At 36.6% G+C, this 24,287-nt stretch overlaps 1 protein-coding gene across 1 annotated transcript in view; it reads right to left on the bottom strand.

The window, feature by feature from the left end:
- Window positions 1-24,287, bottom strand: part of Kcnn2 (potassium calcium-activated channel subfamily N member 2) — a 135,686-nt gene that overhangs the window by 9,528 nt on the left and 101,871 nt on the right. Inside the window, exons 5-7 of the mRNA XM_010614158.3 lie at window positions 18,015-18,156; window positions 7,803-7,913; window positions 536-663 (exon numbers count right to left, since the gene is read on the bottom strand). Coding sequence (XP_010612460.1) covers window positions 536-663; window positions 7,803-7,913; window positions 18,015-18,156 — 381 coding nt within the window. The remainder of the gene's footprint in view (window positions 1-535; window positions 664-7,802; window positions 7,914-18,014; window positions 18,157-24,287) is intronic.

Below are 24,287 nucleotides of genomic sequence, written 5' to 3'. Positions count from 1 at the left end.
CTGGAGAAAGTTAGAATAATGACAAAAGAGTAGAAGACTATAGGAATTGTAAAATCTATAGTGGACATGTAGTATAAAGTCAATCCCACAGTCTCTGATTAAGAACTCATTTAAAATTCTGTGAATATACATATATACTGTTGTCATTTAAAGATGTTTAACAGTACAGGAAAAACCCAGGTGGATCATATGTTTTGTTTTTTTTTTCAAGATTTTGAAGGACAAAAGCTAAATACACATCAACTATCCTAAGAGAAAAAATATATAAATATACTAAGAAATATAATTTTAATACAGTATTGACTCCAGAAAGAAACTGAGGAGATACTTTAATAACTGAATATTCTATTAAATGATGTTTAATCATAAAAAACTACAGCTTTTCTCAGAATTTCCTTGATGAAGTTATTAAAGTGTGAGAGAACATTTTCTGGAAGCAATGCTTTTTTCTCCCTCACGAAAGAACAACTACCAAATGCAAGAGTTAGAAAGTCAAGGTTAAAAAAGCAGGATGCGAATGAAAACAGGTACTTACTGATGAATAGCTTGCAAGAATTTCCGCTGATGTTTTCTTACTTTTGCATGATCTATCTTTTTTACTAGCTTTGTATTTTTGTAAATTAGCCATGTTTCCCTGAGTACATTGGCAGCTGCATTTTTCACCTGTTTAGAAAACAAACAAATATAAATAACAGCTGATCAAATCCAGAGTGAAATCCTTTCCAACTCTGCTGGAGATAATATTCTTCATCCCAAGGATTATGGCAAATTGTAGCTCTAATGAGTAACTAAAGGAACACTTTTCTTGAATCTGTGCCTTTTTAGAAGTAGCTGTCTGGGAACATTAGAATTGAAGTAATGGGGAGACACTGCTACTGATCTAATTCTGTACTACACTCTACCTTACTCCAACAGGAAAATTTTTTTTTTTTAATTCAACTACTTCTCATCTTCCCCCACCCCACACACTGGTTTTTCCGACTTGTATTGCAACTGTTCTTTCCACATTCTTCATTTCTCTGGAGAAAGGCCAAATGCCAGAAGGCCAAGGTTAATCCTGTCCTTTGCAAGTCTTCTGGGTATTTCTGGCTGTGCACTACAAAAAAAGCACATTTCCACTGCTGAATGGCTGAATACAACCAGTGCTTATAGCCTCCTTCAGTGATTTAACAGTTCATATACTTGTTGACATGTACACTTTAACTGACAAAGATTCTTTGTTACTCAGATATTGTAAGAAATTTAAATACAGTACATTTCAAATGGACGGGACAAATGTAAGGGATGAAAGAATGAGAGTAACACTATGGAGATCTCCTGCAGGTGGCAGAAGGCTTGATTAAAGTTTCCAAAAGTTCTAGAAGTTAATAAAGGCCTAGCCAAGGATAGATTGTATCTTCTTTCTTGCTCGCAATGTAGGGTTTAAGGGCCTAGGGCTTTTCACCTGGACTTACTATGAATTACTTATTTTACAAAGTCCATCTACTTAATTGTGCAGAGTGACAAAGGGATACTTCAAAGAGAACAATAGGCTAGTGGAGTGATAAAGGGAAGAAGATAACATAAACAGGCAGTAGAACAGGCAGTGTAGTGCGGAAGACAGAAAGGGAAGCTGAGACTGAGAAATGCGTCCAAAATTCTTGACTTTGGACTAGCTAATCTCTGAGGACTTTCATTTAACCTGGGAAAGTGAGAAACTAAAGTCCTCTCATTGCTTGGATTTAAATAAGAGTCTCAAAATTAAACTATGGGGCCAAGTTTGTGCTTATATACATTTTTTTCCCACTTTTGCAAAGAAAACTTTAGGTTTGTTGACTAATAGACCTGAAAAGTAAAAGTGAAATTATATTGCTAAAATTCATGTTAAGAAAATAATTGGTTTCCTTTGAGTGAAACTACTTTTAGGAGTGACTAGTTCATAATGCACTTCTTCTGGATGTCTATCAGACTCAGCATGAAACACTTCCTGTAACCAGTGGAAAAGTGATAGAAACAGATGCTCAACACAAGGGGTGCATAAAAGTAACACAACACCCGCCACTGTGAAGTTAAAAGGACTCTTGGCTTGATCTTTACGCTATGGAAACACTTTCCTCAGACAGCAGTGAGAGTCACCTTTCAGAAGACATCCACCCCATCCTTTCAAAGGTAAAGATATGGGTGCAGAGCAGGTGCTTGAAGTTTTCAAGGCCTTATTTCAGAGGGAGGAATCAGAGAATGAGTTAGTAGTACTTGGGCTGGGAGAGCCCTTCCCTGCTAGGAAACTGAAGCTTGCGACTCTCTGTAGAAGTCTAGAGGATTACAAAGGAGCCCTCCAGGATACTCTGCCTAATCTTTTGACTCAGAGGTACAGAGGAGGAGCCCAGATCCAAGACTGGTCAAGAAGCCTGGAGAACTGGCAAAAAACCAGGGTAAAACTGATGAGACAGGAACAGAGAAAAATGAACATGGTAGCTGATTCTAGTTGGATTCCTAAGTCTATAAACTTTTAAAAAGGTGATTCACTGCTCATCTTTGATGCATTTTAAACGACTGATTTTCTTTCTCTTGTGATGGTGGCAAATGGCTGCTGGGAATGAGGAACCACAATCTCAGCATCAGTGAGGTGGGCAACACCCTTGAGGCCTTAGCTTGCAGGTTTTTGTTTTTTTTTTTCAGCTTTAATTGAGTTTATTGGTACATTTTAGGGATACAGTACAGCTTGCAGGGTTTTTATTCGCTAAGCACTCATTGCAGCTGACAGGCTTAAATAAAAGTAATTAACCAACTAAAAATGAAATCCCTACAACTCTTTTTAAAAACTTTTAAATATGTGAATTTATTTGCAATACTTTCTAACTTCCTAATAGGTTTTGAAACACAGGAATAAAGCCCTTATTAAAGCATCATGTTTCATGGCTGCTTTTCAACATGAAAGCCAAAAACAGCATTCCCAGAATTTAAAACAAAACAATACAATGCCCTTTGCCTATCATTTGGATGGGTTTCTAGCAGTAGTAGATCTTCTTGTTTTTCTTAGGTTGAAAGGAACAAGACAGAATGGACAGTAAAACAGCAGGGTCAAAAGTACTTTTGTGTTTTTTTTTACAGGTCTTAACAGTGGGGAGCTGTTACACAAAATAATAGGCAAACTCCCAACTGGGAGAAAAACAGATCTGCGTATTCTTCACCATTTAGCTCATAAGGAATTTAATTAGGAAGGTAAGTTTCCTTTATTTTCCTTAGGTCAGAACACTGCCCTGTAACAATTTAACTATTACTCCTCACTCACCTTCCCTGGAAAGGATTTGTCACTAATCATTGTGTCTTCCTTGTGTAGAGGTGATATTAAATAAGCATTTATGTTGTTAAATGGGCACCACAGCGTATCAAATTCACACATAGAAATTTCTAACATTAAAATACACATCATCCAAAGGACCCTTATGTGAATATAGACTGAAAGGAAAGATCTAGGCCCTAAATGGCTCAAAACATTTCCATATATGAATTCAACGTACATACAGAATCTCTCACTTGCTAGATATAGCGATGACTGGTATAAAGACATTTCTAGATATACCTATAAAGGAGCACAGAACCAGTGTGTTTCGCATGCTGTATCTTAACCAAGAGGAAATGGTAATTTTAGAGCTAATTAATGAAGTAAAAAATTTAACTGATTTCCTATTTTTCAAAAATAAGAGAACTGGGAATATAGCTCAGTAATAGCTCAGTGGAGTGCTGGCCTGGAATGAGACACTAAGTTCAATGTGTAACACTGAAAAATGTAAATAAAATAAGGAGAGTGAGAGGGAGTATCTTTGAGACCTTTGTTAAAAGGAACTTATCTTCACTTCTTACTGACTCTTTTGTATCCCACCCCAACAAATACCAACAAAAAGTAAAATATGAATGTTATTCCCAGTGTTCAACTCTTACTAAAATCTTCTACTAGGCAATTTTTGAAAGGCATATCAATAATCAGGTATTGAGATAATAACTTAAAATAACAAAGGGTATACAAGAACTCACACTGTTTATAATAGTACTCACCCAGATACTCTGAAATAAGTGTCACAGGAGTAAAGGCCATGGTATGTTACATTCCTGTCTCATAGGTAATTATAAGACAAAAAAAACTATAAGTGGTAAGAGAAAAATATTCTTAGGGAAAAAAGGTACTTTATAAAACACCAAAACACTTAAAGCAGATAGACTGCTGGCTGAAACTTTGTTCTGTACACATTTCTAAGATACAATGTCCTCATTGTTTAAAAGATGTTTTGTAAATAATTTCCCTTGTTTTGCATTACTCCAAAAATGTCTTCTTTATTTTTCCTTTTTACTCCTTTGAGTCCTTGTCCTCTTTTCTCAGAGACTTTTCCCCATAACACTGTCACTCCTAGCAAATTCAAGGGGACCCCACAGGGTGCCATCTGCTCTCTGCTGCAGGAGGGGTGGGGATTTGCTTTGCTCAGCCGTTCTCCTTCAGAGAAGGTACGTGGGGGATGCCGTGATTAAGGAACGGACAAAGCCAAGTAATTCCCTCTTTTCATGTTGTATCCCACCGGGCTGTGTGGCAAAAGACAGTGCAACATGCATGGAGTAAATGGTCTAGAATTTGGGGAGAGGGAGAGAAATTGAATGAAAAAAAGAATTAAGATATATTATGTACCTGTGCCAAATTCCCATGAGGAATGTAATCATTATGAACTGCAAACAAACAAAAAAGAGGCCCACAGGAAATAAATAGGTGTAACCATATAATAATGTTATTATGGATATTCTTGCCAAATTTAACATAAACTTAACAGATTGTAAGCATGTTCATTGGGCATTCATATATATAATTATCCTTCCTGGTACATTTATCTAGCAACTTTAAAAATTATGTCAGGGTTCTTGAAATTGCTTCAAGTTTGTTTCTAATATGAAGGTATTCTGACAACAAACTAAGTGGTACACTCACGAATGAACAGTAATAATTTCCAAAAGATGTAGCATGGTAAACATACTGGCTCTATAAGATGAAAAACTGTAAATGTACTGTGCAACTAGTCCTATTCTAATAAGTTAGATTTCAAGTTTTGGTATTACACTTTCATTTGAAATCTTTAGTAACTATATTAATCTGGGGACATGTACCCGGTGACAAGTTTTGAATTGTGTGAAGTGTCATGTGAATTTCCAGAATTACGCAGAACAGCCTTCCTCAATACTGGCACATGATGACTAGTGTATTTTACTTTCAATATATAGTATTTTGCTTTCAAAAACAGTGTTTCCTTTGGTTAATATAGTCATAAAGAGAAGTGATTCTATATAAAATGGTTCCCCTGAAAATTTGTACATAGTGAATAATTTTTCATGGTAATTGTTCCATTCAGTGAAGTCATATACTTGAAAGCTTGAAAGGCTATATTTGTTTCTGGGATAACTATTCTTTTAATGTTCGTATTTTTTTTTACTTTAGAACCATAATCATATTTCAAAATGTCTGTTAGCCATTGGAAGAAATTATTTTTCATATATAGTATTTTAGGAAATAGTTGTATTTTTTCTCTTTTTTCTAATACTATATAGTACCTTGAATTTATAATCTCTCATCCTAGTAGCTATATTTTATTCTCTCACTTTAGTAACTATGTATGGCCTTCACATCTTTACTTGCTATTGGTTATTCCCCCCAAATCATTCATAAATGATCATTCAGCATTTTAGAATTCTTATTTAAAAAATATAAAGTGATCTGTTTAGAATTTCCAACAATAACTGAATAGACTCAAGTTCCAAGTATATGACACTCTTTAAGGTGATGACTTCATATAAAATAATGAAGACAAGGACTACAAAAGGGCTATTATGTTCATATGTTGAGCATCATAATGGCTATCATAAAAACCAGACATTTATGTTTTATACTAGTGCCATTTCAGTGTTTACACTTAGCAACATCATGCCTAGGAAAATTGATCTGTCAAGAGCCAGGTGTGGTGGTGCCTTCCAGAGCATCAGAAGTCTAAGTCCAGTCTGGGCAACTTAGTGAGACCATTTCGCACACAAATAAAGGCAGGGATGTTGCTAGTGCAATATCCCCGGTTCAATCCCTAGTACCAAAAGCAAAGAACTGTTAGAGTACCTGCTTTGGTTGCTGGAAAGAATCAAATTAAAAGAAAAATACTGCAAAACAGCTGGACTTTTAAGAAGTAATAATGAGGTGCTATACTTAATAAAGCATGATGGGCATTGTGCAGAATGTGAGCTTTGAAATTAGAAATTTACCTTTTTACTGAAAAAGCTTTCTACAACTTTATCTATAGTCACAAAAATTAGTAACAAAAAAGGTGTAACCCTAGAAAACTTAGTTTAGGGAAGGAGTTCCATTCCTAAAAATTTAAGAAAGGTCACCTGAGTCTAGACATAGGTCCTGGACCCCCAGTCCTCTACAGGGCTCCCTGACAGGGGTTTAGGGGGCCCCTGAGCATCACAAATAACACGTGTGTTTTTCTGTCAAGCAGGATAATCAGAGCTTTCATGTGATTCCAGAGTGGTCAATACTGTAAAAGCTTAAAATTTTTGAGTCCTAGAATATAAAAATATGTATTTCATCTGTATATCTTAGCAGCTAACAAAGAAATATGTCTTATTCCAGGGAAGGAAGTATTTTATGAAATATGGGGTAATCTGTCTATGCATTCTGTCTTGGCTTTCCTTCTTGTGATTGTTACGTTTCTTTCTTTTAAACATATATAATATTTCAAAGTATTTTTCTGCCCACTATCATAAGTGTGGCATTAATTTAATTTTTGAAGATGTAATCTTAATAAAACTATATGGATTACTCAATCACATTTGTAGAGGCAGAGGAACTCTGCTTGAAAAGTTATCAAATGATGATGCACTTTGTTATTATCCATGACAGCCCCGTTGATTCCCACCTTGGACCATGATGGCTGATATAAAATAATTTTCAGTTATGTATTTTGATATTTTAAGTGACTATCAAAAAAAAGAGCAAAAATTGGGCTGAGGACGTGGTTCAGTGTTAGAGCTTTTGCTCTAGGTGTGATCCTTATAAGAAAAAAAAAGGTAAAAAATTTAGTTTATTAAAAATGTTTTTCTTCTTACGTGATTTTAGGGGGCCCCTGAGTATGACAATGATGAGGACTCTGATCAAATTATCCATCCTACTGTCTTGATGTGCACATTTATCAAATGTTCATAATAATAGAACAAAACACATTTACATGTTCACACTTGAAGCAGTGCCTGCCAAGAGTCAGTGGACTGTCAACACCGTGATTACTATTTTACTCCTCAGAATCACATGGTGATGTTCTGTCTGGATGCCATGCCTTTTTCAGCACTCCTGAGGCCTCTAGGGCATGGAAAGGCCTGTCTCTGCCCCTAACGTGGGCTTCTAAAATTTAGGGCCTCTTGTTTTCTTTGCAATCCCTGTCCTTTGAACAGTGACTTGTTCACAGAAACCATAGAATTTCCTTCATTTACTTTACCATAAAATTTCTATTTTACATGGATAGTTTGTTCTTCTAATCTGGTATTGGTTACATCTTTGCATACTGCATTAAATGTTAAGTGAACCTATTTGTCTAGAGTTATGTGAGCTACTTTTACCCAAACACCAGAGTTATCTCATTATTTCCTAACTGACCTCAAGTTGAGACTAGTCTATTCTGAGATTTCAAGAATGTTTCAACTTTCAAACCATGTCATTTCACTTCTTATGTCAAAACCATATTTCTGAATATTGAAGTAAATGTAGTAGTAGTTTCTGTGAGGACACATAGATGGTAACTTACTCTTTTAGTCAGCTGAGTATCCATCATGAAATTGTGCACGTGCTTTTCTGCTTTGGTAAGTTCTAGCTTTCTTGCCACTACAGCTACCACCAGGGCTGTGCAACCCGCACCCTGAAAACAAGGAGAAAAGAGAACCCCAAAGTGTTACTTTGTCAGATTACAAAATTTATATCAAATGTATTTTCTAAAGATTAAAAAAAATTGTACCCTTTAGTTTTGTACCTCAGAAAAGTGTGTGATCAACAAAGGTAAGCAATGTTTTGTTGTTTTTTGTTTGTCTGTTTGTTTTTTTGATACCAGGGATTGAACTGTGGACCTTGTGCTTACAAGGAAGGTGGCAGAACCACTGAGCTAAATCCCCGGCTCATAAGCAGTGTTTTTTAAAGCCTAGTTTACCTATTGTAAGAAATAAAGCATGATACTGAATAAAATAATTGTATTACAAGAAATAAATGGCAAAAAGCTTGCTGAATTTTCAGAGACTTCTTTAAAAACATAGTAAATCAGTAATTATCTATAATTATAAGTTAGGATAGATGTATGGGATAGAACTAAATTTTTTCTTTAAAGAATTACACTCAATCTTTGGAGATGAGATCAGCAGGTCTTCTGGCCAATCAGCTGCAGTGTACTAGGAATGAAGGGGATGAACTGTCTTGATATACATAAAACTTCAGACTGTTCCATGTGCATCACAGAATAGCACTACAGGAAGACCACAGTGCTCTGAACCTGGACAACAGAGGTGTGTGCTGGGTAGAGCATAACCACCCTAGTATTTACAGGTTTAACTAGCAGTAAGAATGCCATGAGTCACCTTCATTTTCAAGAAACCAACAGCGTTCCTAACTGAATTATAGGCCATTTAGCTGATCTTTATGGTGAAAGAGTTGTGACCCTGTGTGGTACCCCTGCTATTATAGTCCTCCCTTCCATCATCATGGTGTACTGCTTCCAAGTTGTGCGGGCTTGGCTGAAAGACCAGTGACTAAACAAAGGGTCATGAGGCAACATCACGCTGCTGCAGCCACCTCACCCTTCCTGGACCAAGATAAGCTGCTGCAAGGGCTTGTGAAAGAGAAGTCACATCTCCAGGCAGAATCTCAGCTGTGAGAGGACAAGAGAGCATCAGAGCCTGCCAAGCCAGCCTTAGTAAAGAGGTCACAGAGAATCAAGGGCAGGCCATATGCAGCAACCCATGGAAGAGGAACACACAAAGTAGATCGTCAGCATCCTTGTGGATCTCCGAGTAAATCAGACACACTCTCTCAAGTAGTTTATAATAGCATCCCTCTATGGTAGTAACCTAACAGAGTAGCATGCTCAGAGGATAGATAATTCAAGTAAGACTCTCAAATTTCCATGAAGTAAGATGGGTTCCTTGATTACAAATACATCTAAAAAAAAATCACTAGTTAAAAATAGCAATTTTGTGTCTTCAAAATACAGTGATCAGCATCTAAATATCTAATATTGAAGTTTCATAAAAATGACTTTAAATATTTTAGACATAAAATTAAGATAGAATATAACATTTAAAAGGTAAGTTAGAAAATTGTATGCACAATATTCTTCCAATTTCAATTTTTAAAAAATTCACATTGGCAAAAGAAAAAAAAATTGAAAAAAATCACCTGCAAAAGGAGGTTATTTCTAGGTACACTTAGAGTATGGGTTCCAACTTGTACTTTGTGCTGTCCTGAAGTCTACATCTTCTATTAATCAAGACATTATTATTTATCTAAACACTTAGTTCATTTATGGTTTAATATTTAACCTTATCTTACATATCTTTACATCAACCATAAATTCAACCTAAATGATCTTTTTTCACAAATCATAGTTATATTTTATTACATAATCAATTATATAGTATTTTCATTTTTCTTTGAATCAATGTGATTTGGCTATTCAGATGTGGAACAAATAATGAATTTTAGTAGTTATTGAATGAGTTACTGCAATAAATCTCACAGCAGAGAGCTGAGTGAAAAGAAAGGGAAAAAAAGACATGTACTATCCTGTCTTCCTCCAGCCTGATTAATTCTAATCATGGAGATACGTTCTTAATGATAGTTGACAGTTTAAATATATTTTCAGAAGATCTGAATATCCTTTTTGTATAATTCTATGAAAAAAATCAGTATCCTCAGAAATTAAGTGCTATTAATCATATAATCAGAGAATAAGGCTGGAAGGTAGATATTATCTGGTTCAACCTTCTGAATTTATAGATGAGACAACTAAAACAGAGTTAAGTGATTATTTAGTTATGAGCCTTCACTAGCTTTGTTTCCCATCCTTTATCTTATCTCATGATATCTACATCTATAAGATCACATATTTTTAAATTTATGATCATTTCACTACCCATGATGCGCTATGAGGCACTGTATTTCAAAACAATAAATTCATGTTCACCTTATTTCATGTGATTGACTCTTAATACATAGATATTTAACATTGAGCAATATAGTTAATTATCAAAATAAATCAACACTGATCCTCTTTTTAAAAAAAGAATAACTGGTGCAACTTTTAAAACAAGTAGTTCTCAACCTCAACTGTGAACTAGACTCATTTAGGAGTTTATACAAATCACAATGCTGAGACTGTGTACCCAGCCTATAAAGTCCTAATCTCTGAGGATAAACCCCAGAAATTTGTGTTTTTAAAAGTTGTCAATATGATTGCAATATGGGGTCACTGCTTTAAATGAAGGAAGATGTGAAGGAATATGGCAAATTCCATAAACCGCTTAGTATTCAAGGAAGGCAGGGGAAAAACTTACCAGGGTTATTTCACTTATGAAGATATTAAAAAATAAAAGAGGCCGAGTGTGTGATCCTTTGTGTCTTGTGCAGATAATGAAAAGGTGATTTTAGAAATGGATTCCATGAAGGAAAAGAATGGCCTTCAAAAGCGTCCATTATCATTTCATTGACCTTTAAACATTCAACACAAAATCTAAATCCTAATGGCAGACCAGTGGTACAGGCTGAATCAGTGGCCTCCATGACAGAACAGCCACCTGCACCTGCCCACTGCACAGGAGAGCCCGTTTTTCCCAGACCCAGGTCACCTGTTGCAGGAATTCTCAGTCAGGGAATGCTGGGAGATTCATGGCAGCAATGTTTCTACAATAAGCATAGAATGTAAAAGTCTGAGGGGCTCCTAGCTGCTTAGACAGACAGCTACAAGAGTGGCACAAGAAGTTGAATATTGTTCTCCTCTGGCAGGCGGCCACTGTTGAGATCCTTCTGGAAAGAAATCAAAAACTTCACAGGAGTGGAAAATCACTGGAAATCAATTTCTATTTTTGTTTATTTTGGTCTCTATTCTCTCCTGCTGCTGGCCCATTTCTTTCTCAGTGTTCTCTCCCCCATACCAAAAGATTTGCACATTAAAAGGAGTACTCGGGGCAAATTGGAGAAACAAGTGAATCTAACAATTTAGTAATCACTGAAACTATAACTTATATAGTATTTCATTATCCTAATTGTACCTGTTCCCTTAAAATACACCTCCAGAGACACTTAGAAATCTTTTCATTCAAATACGAAAACATTTAATCCTTGTCTTATTTTAATTAAGGAAAAAACATACACTCTAGATTCTTAGTATATCATAAGAGGATTTGATACATATAAGAATTTTCAAAAAAGTAGGAGGATGTCAAACTCAAACCCAGCTAGGGCCTGTCTCAAATCAAAAAATTATGAAAAAGGATTGGCAGTGTATCCTAGTGTGAAGTTCCTGGGTTCCTTGTATCACAAAAAAGAAAAAAAAGTAATCTTTATTATTTAATTTTTAGTTATGCAGAATGAAACTGGCTCAGTTCAAAAAGCTTTCCAGGCTCAAGGTAAATTCCTGCCAATGCACTAGTGGTTAATTTAAGCAATGACACAATGTTACTGTCCACTGTCTATTTCCAGGCCTAATCTGTTTCATGTGAGTAGAAATGAAATGAAAATAAGTACGTTTTTACAACATTTTTTCCAAGGCTTGTCATCACCACAATTCATGTAGAAACAGTTGGGACTAACATATGTTACTCTCTGGAGTTAAGATCCCCTCTATGCCTTTAATAAGATGAGTCATATTCCCTTCACCAAAATTAGAAAATATATCCTGGTTTCTTATCTCTCATTTCATTTGTGTTCTCAGGAAAATCAAAGCAAATCACTAACCTGTTCCTTCAAAATGCTTAGGTACCTAAAAACCAAGGGAAGAAAGATGTGTTTATGAAGCCAAAAGCAAAGGTTGAGGTTTTCCTCAGCTAGTTTATTATCTCTCCTAACAGATTACAAGTTAAAACAAAGAGAAAGGAGAAGGGTAGAGAGAGATGGACACCTTTCCTTAGAAAACAACAGGCTTGTTACAATCTTTCCCATAAGCAAATCACACTGAACGATGATAGCCAGGCAGTGTAAGATCTAGTGCGGTTCTAATACCTAGCCAGTCTTAAAATTTAAACACACATTTCTGTATCTATAATCTTCATTACAGCATAGAAATCATGAACCATCTTAATGGCTATAACATGAAAGTCCAGGTAGCCTATTTTTCTCAATGTTATTTATCACCTAATGTTTGAAAAAACTCACGGAGTGACATGTGGACCCTACTTTCAAGAATCATTCTGAAAGACTACTTCAGGATCAAGCTTTAATAACAAGTATACAAGCTTATTAAAAAGGAAAATTCTTTCAATAGCATGCTAGCGAAAGGTTTTGATGATTTTCTTATAAAAAAGTATCTTCTCAAAATCCAACACAATGAAATTTATACATATATTTTTCAAATTCTAGAATCCTCAACCACCCTGGAGAATGGCTCTGATACTAATGTTAAAAATATTCCAGTCTTAAATTATCCTCCTTGTATAATAACTCCTGAAATTTCAAACTGTATTCTGATTGCAAATTTATTAGACTTCAGTTCAAACTGCAGTTTATCATAATATGGTTATTTTTTAAATATCTTGCCTTATACGTAAAAATTAATAAGACATCTTTCATATTAACTTTCATTTTAATTTCAGTTTGTCCCCCAAAAGCAAAGTAAAATAAATAACTGAAAACATTGCCTGTCACTGGAGTTGACAGACTCAATATCCCAAGAAACATAAATACATTAATTATTCTTTCTTTAAAAATACATAAAACAATCAATTGTAGAAAATAAAGTTCTTTAAAACACTCAGTTCTAATAGTATATCCCACTGGAGTTTTGCAAGGTATCCTCAAGTCATGAAAACAATTCCATGAAAATAAATCCTATCTCTGAGTTCCTTCAGATCCAAACTAACATTTAAGGATGGGTAGCAGAGGTCAATTTCAAATGCCCTGATCCTAAGGAAGAGTGTGGGGTTGGGGTACAGTGATGGGGCCTTTGGGCCTGCGAAACCCAAGTCTCCACTACAATGCAACTTCTTGTACTTTGAGAGCTAGAAAGAAGGAAGTACTTCACCAACAATGAATCATCCCTCAGCTTAAATCTTATTGGAACTGGTGCCAATGTGACTGCAGGTACTTTAGGGACAGGAAGGGTAGCTGTGCTAACTAACAGTGCTGATGGTTCAGAAAACTTAGGTGGAATTATAGAATCAACAAGCTGAGTATGAGATGGTCTCAACTTCTAGCTATACCTGTCTCTGCCTAGAGGAAAGGAGCTGCCATAGTTCCAATGACATTTTCCTGGAAAGAGTGAAGGTCAAGTCAGGGCATTGGGGGGACATTTAGTCTTAGGACTGAAAAGTCCCATCATTCTTTCCTGCTGCTCTGCACAGAATAGATGATTATAAGAATTGAGAGCTGTATTTTCCTCCCTTGGCCTTTATTTGGGGAGATTCAACTATACACATCAAAAAGAACAAAAAAGCTTAAAAAGAACCCCAAAACTAAAACTCTCTTAAAAAATATTACTTGATATTAAACACTCTATGTCAAATAGTATAAGATATAAAAAAGAAAAAAGGACCCTTAAGCTTTGCTTTTTCACATAATACAACACCAAGGTATGGCCTGAGACTAGTTAGGATTTCAATGTCTAATAGCAGGGGAATAAAAATCTCAGATGGAAAGACAGACCTTTGGTTTAGTTCTTTATAATACTAGTCATTTATCTTCATGAATTCATTACAGTGTCCTGGAATACTTTCAGACTGAATTAACAGTGTCGTACTACTAGGCAAAGAAGAAAAATGAGAAAATATGTAATTGAATTGCAGCCTCAATAGTTTTCTCTTAAAAGGTAATGAGTGACTTTTTTCCTATTAGGCAATTCCATGATCTCATGTTTTAAAAATAATATCCAGGAGATAGGAAGAGATCTTTGACCCATAAAGCTCTGATCCTTAGTTAAATCTTGGCAAAAGGGACACTTCTACTCGACTCGTTCTATCTGCCATATTTAAATAATTTCTTTTTATTTCAGTGCTGGAATTAAACCTCACTCACATGAGGCAAGTACTCTACCACTGAACTACATTCCCAGCCTACCACATCTGAATTCCTGCTACAGGATATTAGTATTCACGCTCCCCTTATTTTAGTGGTTTCACAATTATCTATGGGTAGCACTGTAAGTACAATTGAAACACAGCTTACCAAGAGGCTTTGTGTGATTGTCTTGCATTCACAATTTACATTTCAGGTAAGGAGAGATTTTTTTTTATTTTGATTGCTACTTATTTTTCTCCTTGAGATATAGAAAACCTTTTCTATTTGTAGTTTAACAATATATTTCTACCCAGAGCACTGCAGATTAATTTTAATCTAATGTCCTTAGCACTAGAAAAATAATCCACGGGCTGGGGATTTAGCTCATTGGCACTGTGCCTGCCTCACAAGTGCAAGGTCCTGAGTTTGATCCCCAGAACCAAAAAAGAAAACAAACAAACAAACAAACAAAAACCCATGACACAAAGTTAGGTATTTAAAAAATGTTAATTTACAGCCTAGTTTGGAGTTTTAGCTAATGAAATGTGAACATCCAATATGATGACATGCAGTTACTCATCAGTTTCGACTAGCTTTCTGAAGAAAACAAGCAGTGCTAATTTTTATGTGCACATTTTTGAAATGGAAATCTTCATAGGTGTTAGCATTAGATCAATTCTACTTCATCATGAAAACAAACCACACAAGTGTGTAAATACTATCAAAATTTCATAAACATAATAACAAAAATATTCAAATGTAAAAGAGCACAAAGAACCACAGTAATTCAGAGAAAATAAACAAGATGATTCATAAAGCCCCTGTGCTCTCAGGAGTGTTGTAAATCCTAGTCCTTTGCACAATTTGTTAAAGGCCACAACTGAGGAGGAGGGAAGAGATACAGAGATGACTCGGGAAATCTGACAAAGTGTATTTTACTTAAATACGTTTTACAAATCAAATGACTATAAGTCATTCCTGGTTTAGGTAAGCCAAAAGTACATTTATACTTCCTAAAATAGAAACAATAGTAAATAAAACTTGTCTGACAAAACAGAAACACATTTCATCTTAAGGACAATAATCTTTTATAAATGCTACGTCAAAAAAAAAAATCTTTGAAGTCTATACTGTCAGCCAAACATTCACCATGCTCGTGTCTTGGTAACCTCCACGTGAGGCTCTTGTTTGCTAAGAAAAGCTCATGAGCTGTAATCACTTCCCAGAAGCTCAGGCCAGAAAGAAGCCTGCCCAGTATCCTAACTCCACGGAAATTCGTGCATCCTGGGGAGACAACCCAACTCATCCCAGCATTTGACACAGGCGACTCAAAAATTAGTGAATTTTTCTATATGAAAGTAAACCATTTTGACCAGGTCAATTAAGAAAGAAGTTAGTTCCTTATGAAGGAGAGGGGAAGAAGCTGCTTCCCCCAGGAATAAGGGGACTGTTTCACTACGACCTTTGAGAGCCAGAAAGCAGTCATTACAAGTTTCACTACATACAACATTTGTGCCAGTAAAGACTATAAGATACTTACGATTTCTGTTTTCAGAAACAAAGTAAGATCAATAGCAAACCCTAAGCAAAAAAGCAGTTTAAGGAACTAAGTGAAAGAAAGTTTCATGATGTCAGATGAAACTTTGAAGGAACTGTTCTAAGACACAGGGCACAAAGAAATACTGAGGAAAGATAAATACACCACAGCGTAGTGTATCTAGGCAAGTGTGACATCAAATTTGGCTCTGATTCTAAGGCAAATGAGCCTTTTGCTAAACCCCAAGTCACATCTTGTTCACGAATAAAAGGGGGGTGCATCTTGCTAAAAATGATCACTAAATTGTTTCTAAGAAGCACTGAGGAAAAGACTGTAATTGCCAGTTTTGATTTATATAAATAGCATCATTCATGTCCCCTGTGGGCTTATTATGGCGTCTTCCAAAAATACATCTATGCACATTTTATTTCTCAAAGTATTATACGGTATAAAAATACTTTTATTTGAGGAAAAGGGGGAAGTAACACAAGAGTAAACATAATGGAGCATACCAAGTATAATGAAAAAATTAAAGTTTGAGATAATTCACAAAACTGTATTTTCCCTTGCAAGCAAGTAATGTTAAATTATGCCTCCAAGTTATATTTTTCACATCTGGGACTTAAGGCTCTGAATTTTATTTTCATAGGTAGCTGCCTTATCCTAGTTGATTACTACCAAAAAGTAGAAGACTATGCCCCTCTGTTCATGTCATGAGCACTCAGTCCTTCCAGCTAGTCAGGACTGTGGAGGAATCTTCTCAGCAGGTGTGCAAGGGTGTGTGCTCCACACAGAGGCCCTCAAATAGGGACCCTGCACTTTCTCCTGCCAGCCAGTGCATGAACACAGCACAGGTGATGAACACCAATGCCGAAGCTTAGAAATTCTGGATATTTCTGTCCTAACGATGTTCTAGCACTGATTCTTAATGTAACGATGACTTCTTAAGGAAGGCAGGACCATCCAAGCAAGCATCAACACAATATTCCTGGCTATAACTAGACTTCAAAAAGCAGGTGAAGAATGAACAGAAACTTAGATCACTGAAAATAATGCCTCACCAATTAGAAACTCCCTGCATCTTAAATATTCAGAGATGCTCATGCTACATTATAATACCTTGCTAGTGTCCCATTTCATATCCCTGAAACAAATGGAGCAAAGCAATTTGACTAAATCACAGGTGCGAGGGGTAGAGGATATGCCAGAACTTAAGCCTCCCTGAGGCACAGTGCCCTGTCACCTACCATCAGCAGCAAACTTTCTCAAGTGTTCTACAAGACCTGGCCTCCCGGCCTCATTCCATGTCACCTTCTGCTCCTGCCCACCTACCTTGGTCAAATGAACTAAGTTCATTCTTGCCTCTATGCCAACAAATAATGTTATCTTCTCCTTCTTGAATGTTCCTCCTCCCTGGCAACTAAGAATTCTCACTTCAGTTTAAAAATCTGTTTTCCAGAGATTAGTTCTATAACTAGACCCCATCCTTGCCCTAGTTTCTCCAACAGTTTAGGCACTATTTCTTCCTTGTAACAGACTTTTTTTTTTTTTTTTTTTGTACCAGGGACTGAACTCGGAACCTTGCACTTGTGAGGCAGGCAGTGGAACCACTGAGCTACATCCCTGGTCCTTCCTTATCACAAACTAATGGTCATTTATCAATTATTTTTTAAATACAGGGCTTCCTTAAAAGTTCCATCGAGAGAAAGGCCAGCAGGTTTTTCTTTTACTGTATTCACAATACAGATCCCTAAGCCAGTGCCTAGCACTCAAGAAAGTATTTGTTAAAAAAATAAAAACTTAAAATGATATAATACAATTCTTCAACAGTTCAACACACTTCCAGACAGTAAATACAATTCCTATTTTGAGGAAAGTGAGATCAGAGAAATTGACTTGAGCTAACACAGTGAGTGGGAAAAGGCAGAACCCAGATGTAAGGAACTGCCGGATCAAGCCACAGCTCTAAGATCAAATGTAGCTCATCAAGTCACTGCACAGTGCACAGAACAGCCCAGTGGCTCTAGGTCTTCAAAAAAACTTCACCATGAGAAGGAGTCAGAGGAGGATGATTGGTACATACACTCTTTCTCCCAAAACCAAGCTGTTTTATTTACACTCTTTCCTGCAGTTGGGAAAATGAGTAATTCACAATGATTGATGCCCATGGACTGACTGGTGTAAGTGGCTTCTCAAACAAATAAAAGAGACAAGAAAGCAAAGGGCACTTACCATAATTCCTGTGAGCAAGCAGACGCCTTTCCCACAGTATGTGTTAGGTACCATGTCACCATAACCAATGGACAGAAACGTTATTGAAATCAACCACATTGCTCCAAGGAAGTTGCTAGTAACATCCTGCTGATCATGGTATCTGAAAAAGAGCAAAGAAAGCCAGTCCTTTATAATTAATTTATAGAATGGGAGTTGAGGACAGTTTGTTCTGAATCAACAAATTCTCTGTATCTTCTATAAACTCATCTAGTTGAAGGTTTTCAAAGCTTGTAATTTTAAATAAAACTGAGGTTCTGTTTAGCAATCTGAACAACAACAAAAATACCTCAACTTCAAGAAGAACCTGAAAGAGAAATGATGAAATATGAAGGCTTTCTCACATTTATCTTTGTAGCCTCCTCTGGCCTCTGCCAATGTCACCTTGTTCTTCGACGCCTTGCTGATGTGCAGGACCCACGAGACAATATGAAGCTGCCCAATCTCATACTGCGCATTAGTAACAAAAAAAATCACATTGCACCCTTTGCCTGGCCTCTCCTTCCTCTATCTTGACTTCCTTGATATGGGTCAACTGCTCATTGTCCTTCAAAATAAATTCAGGTGGGGGTCTTTTCTGTTTATTCTTCTCCCTAGCCTTTCCCTTGTGTTAATTTACTACCTTGTGTGTCTTTATGTCTATCCCAAGGATGTAAAAGTTATTTACCAGGAGTTTCCATCCCTGCAGAAAGAAATTATCTCTCTGTTCACACCAGGACCAGCAGTAAACAGAAGCTGTCTTACCATCTGAATATGAACTTACAGTCAAAAAAAAAAAAAAAAGAGGAATACAATCAATCTCTGAAGTATTATACTGTATTTTTTTTTTCAGTAGAGGTTTTTGTATCAGAAGCAGGCATCACATATTGTTGAAACACCGGCTCAAATCAATCTCCCTCGCCCATGATACAAGCCCTGCTGTCCTTCATGTACACACACCACAGCCAGGCCACGCGAGTCGTCACACTGGCAAATCTGCTCTGTGCGCATGTTCCCTGTGGATGTGAGGCAGAGTGACCCTCCTCAGGTCTCTAGAGTAATCAGACCCCAAACTCTGGTCTCTAGAGGAGTTTCTTGCTCTTAATACCCTGCAAGGATCATGTTTCCTTCCCATTTCTCAGAATACCAGCTGGGATGGCTTTACTTTTCTCTTTTGTTCTTCAAAAGATGCCAATAATTACCCAGTACTGATTTCACTCTGGATTTATTCATTCAACCCTGCCTGTTAACTCAACTGTCTCTGATGCCAGGGCTGCAGTGGCAAGCAAGCTGGTTCTGACCAGAGCCAGAGGTCCTAGAAATCTCTGTGCATTTTTTCCCCTGATCCTCACTTCATGGTCCTGCTTCGATAACTCAAAGTGCAAAAGATTCCTGGAATATAAACTTTGTCCTGAAATATTAGTAGCTCTTATACTCTGTCTTCGGTACCTTTGACTTCTTCCAAAGAAGAAAGAAGAAATGCTGTTGTTCCCTGCTACTCTGGCCTATGGAAAGAGATGCTGCTGGCTGGAGTGAGTGGGATCCCAAGACAAGAAATGAGGACAGTCACTGTATGCCCTCAGAGAAAAGAAAGGGGATGTGAACAGGCAGCCAGCCTTTGGTGAGGAGCATCCTGCAAGGTGGTAAGAAGGCAGAAACCTGAACTATTTCACATCCAAGGACCAGCACACTGATCCAGCTGTGGAAGTGCCTCTACCCAGAATGCCTCAGTGGACAGCCTATCATTACCAAAGGGGGGCCAAGATGTATTGCTAGCTTTACAGAGGACAGGGAAGTGCATTTCTCCTGGGGATCTTTGCTGCATGTGTACATGGAGGTAGGCTGATGCGACTGATGCTGTGCTCAGCTGTAACGTGAGCTAAGAGTGTCTGTGGACTGTTGTATTTCAAAACAGTGCCATTAGTAAGCATTGGGTTACAACTCATCCATGACATTGAGGCTCTCTAGCAAGTATTCTTTACCATGCTGTTGTTTAAAACAGGAATGCATTCCCCTGGAATTAGTGTGGACTGTATAGAAAAGGAGAGGGAAAAATTAATTTTCTACTCATTTCTAAATTGTGAAATACAGTTTAAGAAAGCATGGCATACATATAGATCTGGCTCACTGGAGTTCATAGCTTCTGCACTGCTGGTGGGAATGTACTCTAGTACAGCTACCGTGGAAACCTAGAATGAAGATTCCTCAAAAAACAAAAAAGAACAATTCCACTTGACCCAGATTTTCCCTTTCTAGATATCTTCCCCAAAGAGTTCAAGACGTCATATTACAACGATACAGGGACACCCAAGTTTATAGCAGCACAATTCATGATACATAAAACTCACATGCAGCCTGTATGTTCATGAACAGATGAATACATAAAGAAATGTGGTATTTACACACAGTGGAGTACTACTCTGCCACAAAGAAAGATACACTTGAGTCGCCTGTAGGAAAATGGTTAGACCTTGAGACCATAATGTTAAGTGAACTACATCAAACACACAAGCTTAAATATAGCAAGGGTTCTCTTACATAAAAAATTTAAACTAAAAATAAAGAGCAAAATAAAAGGTAGATAATAGGAAGGGGAAAGACAGATCTCTCAAATAGGAAGCGGATCAAGAGAAAAAGGGAAGAGAGGGACATGGGATAAAAAAAGAACTAAGATGTATTCTATACATGTACCAACTCCACAGAGGAATATAAACATTATGTTCTGCAAACATGTAATAATAAAATAAAATGTTAAGAAAGAGTTCATGGCTCTAACTCCTGGAGGCCCAAGCACACATGCATCATATTTACTGAATGCTCACTAGGTATTATGTTCTTGCATTTTTTCATTTAACAAGCAATGCACTACATGGAACACTTTTGGCTGACATAGCTATAGTCTTCACCTTCCTTCCTTATATAAAAAAATGTGTCCTTACTCTGGTGTGAATAAACTACAATAGTACATAAGATTCTAATGATATAATTCACAATGTGAAATAGGAAGAAAGGGGCTAAAGGTGTAAGGAAAGCAGGAAGGGTAGGGGAAAGGGTAAGGGAAAATTATAAACATTATGTTCTGCAAACATGTAATAATAAAATAAAATGTTAAGAAAGAGTTCATGGCTCTAACTCCTGGAGGCCCAAGCACACATGCATCATATTTACTGAATGCTCACTAGGTATTATGTTCTTGCATTTTTTCATTTAACAAGCAATGCACTACATGGAACACTTTTGGCTGACATAGCTATAGTCTTCACCTTCCTTCCTTATATAAAAAAATGTGTCCTTACTCTGGTGTGAATAAACTACAATAGTACATAAGATTCTAATGATATAATTCACAATGTGAAATAGGAAGAAAGGGGCTAAAGGTGTAAGGAAAGCAGGAAGGGTAGGGGAAAGGGAATAAGGGAAAAGAAAAAAATAGGAGAAAATGAAAAAATGGAAAAGAAGTGTTTGTAAATGGGGAGGGGAGGAGGGGGTGAAGGGAGGGCAGGGACAAGGGGAAAAAATGAGAACCAAGACCTGTCATGTAAAGGTACAAGATCCCAATAAAGAATGTAACTGTACTGTATACCTAAAATGTACCAATAAACTCAATGAGAAAAAAAAAATGTGTTCTTAGACAGGAAGTCTCTAGATATTTAGAAATGTGCCCACTTCTAAGTTATTTTCACAGTGCTACTGTGTGTGATCAGGACATTACTCTGTTAACATGGTTTTTCCCCTAACTACAAAGAGGAGCTCAACATTCCACAGTAAAACAACAGCCTCTAGAGCACTGCTTCCGACTATTGCCCAGAGAGAGCACTGAACCGTGGCACGGGTGTAGAAATCTTCTCATTGGTTCTTCCTGCAGCACTTTGTATTCGGTTTTAAAGCTGGGAGCTGGAAATGACCGAAAATTATAATGTGAAGCAGTCAATGAAAACTTTAGCCCAACTAACTGTTCTTTAGTTGCTGCCTTTAATAAGTTCATGTGTTAAATGTAAACACAAATTTCTGCCAAATGCTCTGAAGTATTAGGATACTCTGTCATTCAGTCAATATTTATTATGTGCTATGCAAATCACACTGCATCAGACACTGTAACCTTGTATTAAAGGGCTAATTAGAAACAAAAATGTTTTCAGGAGTTACCATTGTCTGCCTTCAGACTCAATGATAAATTATCCTTTTTACTTATGACATAATAAACTTGTCTGAAAATAACCCAGCAAGGAAAATAACATCTCACTCTGATGTTACATTCAGGCATATATGGTTGTGAATAGTTAATGAGGTAATTAACCAAATTAGGAATTTAGGTACTACTAAAATAATCACCTGATTTCTTTCTTGGCAACTCAGAAACAAATACTAGACTTATCACCATGATTATGTTATCATTTACCCAGGTTTTCAATCAGTGCCAGATTCACATCATCATGAATGACTAACACAATTTAAAGAAATTTCTAAATATTTCTTAGAGTAGAAGTTAATTTCATAGACTTAGTTCCAGCCTTCTTCACAAGAACTATTCTGAGAAAGACATGAAAAATTAGCTCATGTGACAAATTTCAAGTTTTGATTAATATAAATGCTGGTTTAATGAAACATACATTAAATGAGATTAAAACTGATGTAAGAAATGGCTGGTGATCTAAAACTGTTAAAATAGCCTTTGGGGTTTCAGCCGAAGACTGCTTGAACTGTCTTATATAGTACTTCATCCTTTGTAGACTTAAAGATGGGGAGATCAGCTTTGAAGTTTCCAAAGAAGCAAAATGTTCCTTTTCCTCCTTTCTATTCCTTATTCTTGTCTTCATTCACTACCAACTGTAGTCTAGCACTGTTACTTAGATCACCATATGACATCTTAGTGTTAAAAACAACATTTGCTGAAGCTCACAGGGGTTGTCCTTCTCAGGGAGTCACTGAGATCTTTCCTGTGTAAGAGATGGCTCTGCCTCGCACTCCTGCACCCACAGCCTCCCTCTTTGCCCTCCCTCTGAAGGCTGGCAGTTCTATAGCCACTTTCAAAGCCCCTCCTCTGCTGCATATACATTCCTTTCTACCTGAAAGCACCTTCTCTTACATTCTAGCCCTGACTTTTTCTTTGAGATTCTGTTAATGGAGTTCCCTCTCCAGACTGCCAGGTCTAAGGGTTCTGTGTCCTTGGAGCACCCTGCAGTTATCTCTTGTACCATCCAATATATGTTTACTATATCACAAGATGTAACTTGTAATATGCTCATCTAGTGCATCCTTAGAACTGACACTATGAAGACTTGGAACATCTATTTCTTATTCATTGCTGTATCATCTCATAATGCTTAGAAACACATAGAAGGAAACTATCTAAAGCTGAAGAAGTAGAAGTACTATATATAAAATGATGATGATAGAATATAGCAAATAGTACAATATCAAGTGAAAATAAGACTGTGTTGGCTTGGGCATAACATACCAAAATACATAAGCATAATATAACACCCTCTTCCATAAAGAACCTTCCTAAGAAACCCAGTAAAATAACAGATGAAAGATTAGTAACTGATAACCCAATAAGGCATATAGAATGAAACAAAAAAAGAAGTCCCAAAGGAGACAAAAACAGAGGGAAACAAAAGCAAAGAACAGATGAGGCAGAGCATCAACAATAGGAGAATAGTTTTTACCAAATATTTATTTGCTTTAATTTTAAATGGCCCATAGGGGTTGGGGATTTAGCTCAGTGGTTCTGCTGCCTGCATCGCAAGCACAAGGTCCCAAGTTCAATCCCCAGTACCAAAAAAACAAACAAACAAACAAACAAAAAAACAACAAAAAAAACAAATAAATGGTCCATAAACTCCTCTTTGAGGGATTGTAAACCACTATGGATATCCAAAATGGAGATTTCCTGAAACATCAAAAATAGAAATTCCATTTGATTCAGCTATTCCCTTGGTAGGTATCTTCCCAAAAGAATTAAAGTCATCACAGGGATACATGAATGCCCATTTTTACAGTAGCAGAATTTCTGATAGCTACATTTTGGAAGTGGCCTATATGCCCATCAACAGATGAATGAATAAAGAAAATGTATTTACACACAATGGAGTACTATTCTGCCATAAAGAAAGATAAACAGGCCACTCATAGGTAAATGTTAGAGGCAGCTTGAGACCACAATATTAAGTGAAACAAGTCAGACACACAAGCTTAAATATTGCATGGTTTCTCACATATAAGAAACTCAAATATACTGAGAAGCTCACATGT

Source organism: Fukomys damarensis, unplaced genomic scaffold (assembly GCF_012274545.1).
Source record: "Fukomys damarensis isolate Sample0158 unplaced genomic scaffold, DMR_v1.0_HiC HiC_scaffold_9, whole genome shotgun sequence".
In the NCBI taxonomy this organism is placed as follows: domain Eukaryota; kingdom Metazoa; phylum Chordata; class Mammalia; order Rodentia; family Bathyergidae; genus Fukomys; species Fukomys damarensis.
Note: the sequence above shows the minus strand (reverse complement) of the source record. Positions and strands in the feature narration are given on the sequence as shown.